The sequence below is a fragment of the Cryptomeria japonica genome, chromosome 9, assembly GCF_030272615.1.
Source record: "Cryptomeria japonica chromosome 9, Sugi_1.0, whole genome shotgun sequence".
Classification (NCBI taxonomy): domain Eukaryota; kingdom Viridiplantae; phylum Streptophyta; class Pinopsida; order Cupressales; family Cupressaceae; genus Cryptomeria; species Cryptomeria japonica.
This window is the reverse complement of record NC_081413.1, coordinates 64,903,933-64,910,678: the sequence shown is the minus strand read 5'-3', so window position 1 is coordinate 64,910,678 and position 6,746 is coordinate 64,903,933. Positions and strand designations below refer to the sequence as shown.

The 6,746-nt window shown below is 36.3% G+C and overlaps 1 protein-coding gene across 1 annotated transcript; it reads left to right on the top strand.

Annotated features, from left to right (window-relative positions):
• The first annotated feature begins 5,948 nt into the window (after positions 1-5,948).
• On the top strand, positions 5,949-6,287 carry LOC131033484 (protein GLUTAMINE DUMPER 1). Its single transcript, XM_057964721.1, has one exon. The coding sequence runs from the start codon at positions 5,949-5,951 to the stop codon at positions 6,285-6,287; it is 339 nt and encodes a 112-aa protein (XP_057820704.1).
• Positions 6,288-6,746: the final 459 nt, after the last annotated feature.

Here is a 6,746-nt window from a genome sequence, read left to right as displayed (position 1 = left end):
AGATCTATGATCTTGACCCCTTTTAAAGGTCTTACTTGTACCTTTGGGGTTGGGTCTACGTTCATTATTTTCTTTCCTTTCCTTCTCACCAACTTCCCACTGTCACTACTGCTATCACTCCCTTCTTCACTACTTACCTCATCTCTTATTATTTTTATCACAATACCACCCTTTGGAGGGGGCACATAGCTAGGTATATTTTCATCTAGCCCATCTGTCTTGTGAGGTTGAGGAGGAGGTGAGCCTGTTTGTTTGCTCCTCGTCTGATGAATTGGGGCTACTTCTTCAGGTGTGATGGGTGTAGGTTGTTGCATTCTTCTTCTTTCAATTTGATGGTCGTAGATTTCCTCAAGTCTGGTTTTCTTCTCTTTTAATGCAGTAATTAACTTATCAAAATTATTGATGACAAAATCAACTTTGGCATAGAACGGAGTGAAGTTTCTTAATGGATCATAACTAGGATCCATTTTCTATACAATAGTCCATCGCTTCCTGAAAGCTATCCATTTTTCATTCCTCCAATCTTGGGTCATAAAATCAAATTCATTTCTAACTATATCTTCAGGAAAATTGAGCTCATGAGGTAATGAGCCACCTTTTATTCTTTTCCTAATAATATTGTAGAATCCCTCTAGGTCACTATGCCTGGCTGTGTTGACCCCTAAGTGATATGGTACAAAAAGATTATCAAAATTCACATATCCCCCTTTTATAATGACAAAGTATGGGATGACAATATAATCTAGGAAAATGGTCCCTTTGCCTCTACCCTTTAGCTCCTTATCATGTATACAACCTATTTGCCATATTACTTTAGCAAAACCTAACCTCAAAGGGACATTAAAAGGTAATACATGCAGTTGACCAAGGAAACCATAAACTTTGATAACTATACTAACAGGATAAGGTATAATATCCCCCCTGTTGTGCTCAATTTTCATAAGTGGCAGCCTTTCCTTTGGTCTTACAAAATCATGCAGTTGTGTGGGAATCCTTGGCAGATTCACTGTCAATCTTTGCCTCAATCTAGAAGCAAAACCATTGTCAAATCTCACAAAACTGGCCTCCTTCCTATCCCATTACATATCCATATGCCATAGCTGCACCGATATCTCAATATTATCAACTATTCTTCTAAGATTCATGGTACCTTCAAAATAGTCTGCATTTTTATATAAGAACATATGCATTAACAATTAGTACCAATAAAAATGAGTACTAAACACATCATTCTTAATATCTAGCAATCCCTCATGAATCTTTTCTTCAAGATACGGTGCGAATTCAAAAACCACTATGAAATCAGGATGTTGAATCTGAATAGCCATATACATGAAATCTGGCGGCATGACTGTAAAAGGGTTGAAACCTAAATCTAGCACAGAGAAAAGAAAGTGGCCTACAAATATTTGGCAAAAGAACCAATAGGAAAAGGATCCACTGAACTTGGGCCAATGTGGTATGTTGTTGGCATATGTGCAGAGTATGTTGACATGATGATATTATGTTGTCACTGATATCAATATGCTGAAGGGTGAACCAGTAATATGTTGAAGAGTGAACTGGTAATATGTTGAAGATGAACCGATTTATTGAAGTTAAGCAATAGACAAAGTGAACTGGTATATGTGCAAAACCGGTATATGTGCAAAAGGTGAAGTGGTACGTTTGTCCAAATGAACCAGTATATGGAATGTTTTCTATCAAGGTTTAATATGGTATGACTACCGGTTGGTAGTTCCCACCTCAAGGTTTCTAGTTGAAGTGTTTCGAGCCTATGTGATTCAACCGATAACATTGTATGATGAGTTAGCATTGTAATGGAGATCAGATCATGTTGTCACGTCAGCCTCATGCACGTGAAGGATCTTGCATGAAGGGGATTGATCCTATCTACCTCGGAAATGTGTGAAGTCCCTACAAACGGTGAAGAACGCATGATGGGTTATCACCTCTAAGAAGCAGTGAAGAATGAACGATGGAGAATGTCTTGATATTTGTTCAAGACCATTGTATTCAAATGTAAAGTGTTCAATGGTCAAGATTGAACTGACTGAATTGCTCAACCTAAATGTTTAGGGTTTAGGGTTTATGATACCGACCTATCTATTTCCTATAAGGTCGATGTTGTGTTACATGTTGAAGTTGTTGGCAAATGTTGTGTGTGTATCTAAGTGTAGAGATATGTGATTCTTGCTAGACCAAATAAGAGAATTGATACCTGGAAAGTGTGTGTGTAGAAGGAAGGAACTAAACCGGATTTGCATTGGCTTTGAGTTCTATTGCCAGATCATTGTAATACCTGTTGATCTCTAATCACTTCAACAGTTGGAAAATCCCTTAACAGGGTAGCTTTAACTAGCTTGTTGTAAATCCTTTAACAGGGTGACTCAAAGCCATTGAGTTCATAAAATCCTCTAACAAGGTAACCCTTAACAGGGTTTAACCCTTAACCGGGTATTCTAGCCATCCCTTAACTGGGTGATCCCTAATAGGATCAGTTCCTAACAAACCTGTTGTAACAGTCTTTAACTGGACTAGGCTCCTAATAGAGCAAACTTCTAAAGAGTTCAAAAATAGCTTGTGGGTATTCATCCCCACTGTGGTTTTTCCTAGTGGGGTTTCCATGTGAAAATATGTGTGCCATGTGTGATGCCTCTTTCATGTGATGTTTTGTTATTTCCTGTTTAGTGGTCAATCATGTTGATCTAGCAAATTATTGTACCTCAGAATGATAGAATATTTGTTTATGCATAAGGATAAAGTGGAAATGAGGAAGTAGGTTGTATGGAAAGCTAAGTGTTACCAGTTTATGTCTTTCACCATCTCATTATGTTTAACTGGTAGTAATCTGGTTTAGATTGATATTAGTGATTGTCTATCAAGTGCACTATTTGCAGTCAAACTGGTTCAGGAAAAGTTTTTGTGTCTATACTGATTCACCCCCCCTCTCAGTATCGGTTTTGTACTCACTGTTCACCATTGAGTTATCATATGTTATGTCTCCTGCTTTCGCCAAATGGGCTGGGAGGAGGTTGTCTCTAATGAAACCTTTCATTATGTAGTATTCAATCTTTAATTCATTCAAATCCACCTCAACTAGGATAGCAGAAGGTTCATACAAATAAAAAAATTCTTGAAATTCCTCCCTTCGGATTGTCAACAAAACTTCTATGTCATTCCCCCTTATTACTCTTGAAACGGGGTCATATCTGTCTGCAACTGCCTTGAGAAGGGCGACATCCGTGAATACATTGGGCACCACTAACTTGCCCAAGTCATATTGACATGCACTTGAAAATGGAGATTGCAAATTCCTCTGTCCATACCATAATTTAAACATCTCCACCCCAGTCATGGGTACCGTGGCATCCGAAATAGTATCTACTTTATCAACTAACCCTTCTCCTAGGATTTTTCCTTGTATAAGTCTCTGCCCCTAATATTTATCATTTGTTGAGGGTTTCAATTGGTCAAGAAAGTTATCAAATAGATTTCTCTTTAGATACTCTCTCTGTCTTGAGTGGTTTCGTGAGGGAGCCATACTATTTGATTAGGACCTTTTTAACAATTATCGACAAAGGGAGGAGGGAAACTAGGGCTTAACATGAGACTTAAAAATCTCAACACAGAAAAATGAAAAAACCTCACCCCTTTTATGCCAAGTTTTTAACCCTATAACAACTCACAATCCTTTCACCACAATCTCACATAGTTCACAGCTTTCAACAGCTTTGAAAATACAGAAGGGGAAATTAATAACTTACTGTTGTATATGCACCAGGTGAACCTTAATTTTGCACTTCAAGAACTCGTTCAAATCTTCTTTAGCTCTGGAATCACCTTCTGGTCACTACTGAATTTCTTTGTGAGTCGAGTGATTTTGGAAAGGCTTTTATTATCATTTTGGAACCAAGAGTCGCTATCTTGTCCGTCATTACTTCTCACGCGAGTGGTAAATGACTCAAATTTGTATTTGGACCAAGTTTGAAACTGGACCATTGATTCTCTCCATGATGGTATATTGCACGATTCAAACTAGTCAATCGGACATTGACCATCCCTTGTGGCAAGCGGATACATGAAAAGAATGGTGTGGCACTTCCAACTCATCATCCTCTTCATTGTCGTCAGTGCCCCCACCATTCAACTTATCTCAGTCTGCCCTAGACACTTGGCATCATCTCGTAATATCGTGATCATTATCCCCCGAGCATGTTCGACCACGAGGTAGTGAGAGTCGCCAGATATGTTCAAGCTTTATCCCGCTAGCCATGGTGTCCGACTTCTCTATCGATTTAACTACCAAGCATCTTTTGATTAAGATTAAAAGATCTTTGTCCATTAACACATGTACAAATAATAGGAAACTTTAGTAGCCCGACTGTTATGACAAAGATGTTGGCAACAATACTTAAGGTCGGACTTAGGAAAATTTTATGCAGCCGATGAAATATTAAAATGGAACTTGCCTAGCAGAAAATAAAACACAGACTTAGGAAAAACAAGAACCGCCAAACAAATTAACACCTTAGGACACAAAAAGGCCTTGCCAATGTTATTAGAACCCTGAGACTTAAGTGAAAAAGGTAATGTGAAGTTATAACCAGTTTAGGGGTTTTAACCAAGACTTAAACAAAAATACATAAAACCCTAAGCCTAAAGCATATGACATAACACAAAATTTATCTAGAAATGACCAGATCATCAAATCTTAGTTAGGGTCAACAATGTTGATTATTAACTCATCAAAACACATGTTGCATTAATTTTTCATAAATCCATTTTAAATAGAATTGATGATTTTCTTGTTGACTTTTCTCAACTCTCTTTAAACTACTACCTTATTTTTAATAACAGTTTTCACTATTATACTATTATTTAATAATATAACTTGTTCATGATAATTAAAACATCCATTACCTTTGTCAACTATAAATATTATCATTTAAAAAAATATTACTAAACTATCACATAAATATATATAAAGAGAAAGATAGAAAAAATAGATATAACATAATCAACTAATAAATCATTAGCAACATATTTGACCAAGCAAACAAGATTCACACTAAATCCCTACAAAATTAATCCACCTATCAAAACATATCTGCCTTTAACATAAAACCACAACCTCTAATTTTTAAGGGCTCAAAACATTTGTTAAACATTTTCACGTACAAAAGTGATCATACTCCTTGTCAGCCCTAAAATGGAAATGAAAATAACTTCCATTATATTACAAGAACAGTTGAAAAAAATCAGATACAAAATATATAAAATCTTTACATACCAATAAAGCAAGAGAAAGAAGTTCCAAGAGTTGGTAGCAATTCCCATGATGGATAAGTGTGTGGCCCTTCACCCACTAATCTCTTTATTGCTTTCCGAAGTGTAATACATAACATTATCCTCTTCAGAATTTCCATGATAGCTTCTGTACTTCACTATCTCTAACAATGGCGACAAGCATGGAAGATGAAGATGATCCAATAAAATGAACAGTAACAAAAGCTGTGGTATTGTATGACACAACATTGGAACAAAAAGCATTATTACAAGGAAGATACCAAAGAAAGCAAATATGATAGCCTGAAAAAGACCCAACCATTTTAATGGCTTGCAGATGACCACACCATACCCCACAAAAAATTGCCATTTGTAAAGCATAGATAAGTCTAAGATCATCATCATTAAAGCAGAAATAAGGAGGCAGATTGGCCTAATCGTTTGCATCAACATAAAGTTGCATATCCACCACCTACTCCAAAGAATATAGTGTGCATTTCTTTATTCATATTTTATTTATTTATGGCTGTCCTTTGAGTATAGGACAAGACATTACAAGTAATTGATGAGTGTATACTTTAGGGTTATATATATCACACATTGGGTAAGAATGCAGTGGTGAATTGAAGGAATTGGATTAGAAAGCATAGAAAAGAAGTATGAGAAACATTACAGCTTCTCATAATTACATCCATTCTTCAGTATGGCGCTGGCCAGTCCCATATTTGATGGGAGGAATGGTGTGCATGATTGTTCTCATAGTCATTGCTTTGATCATTCTAGCTTACTCCTCCTGGAAAGATCCAGACACTTCTGGGGATGATAATAATAATGATAATAGCAGAAGTGATGCAAATTCTAGTCAGAAGAATGAAATGATGAAGAATGTGTTATATTCTTCAGAGGATGATAAAGAGGAGAGAGTGATTGTTATCATGGCTGGTGAACAAAACCCTACTTTCATTGCCAAGCCCACTTCTGTGCCTGCCGCAACATGAAAAGAAGTTAGCAGATGATGGTGAAGAAAACCCTAGCTTCATTGTACTATTCTTCTGGTTTCTCTTACAATTTTCTCAGATTATTTTTATGTGTACAGAAGATCATAAAATAAAGATTCAAGCAATCAAGGTTAATAATATGTACAGGATTGAAAAGATTTATCAGTTTGGTCTGTATATTATCGTTGTTTATATGATGCTTTCAGTGTATATGGTTTCAGGATAAAATATGGGCATGATATAAGATTACAATTACAAGACACTGTTTTGTAACTTTTTTCCATTGTGTTGCCTCTACTGTTGGAATGAATGGATTGGGTATTAATAATTAAGTGGAAAGTAATACAGCACTAATCTGGTAATGAGAAAAGTACAAAAATCTTGAGAGTATTAAATTCCTTAGTGGAAATGGGTGGTGGCATTATTTGCTGTGCAAGAAATCACATTGACCATGCAATG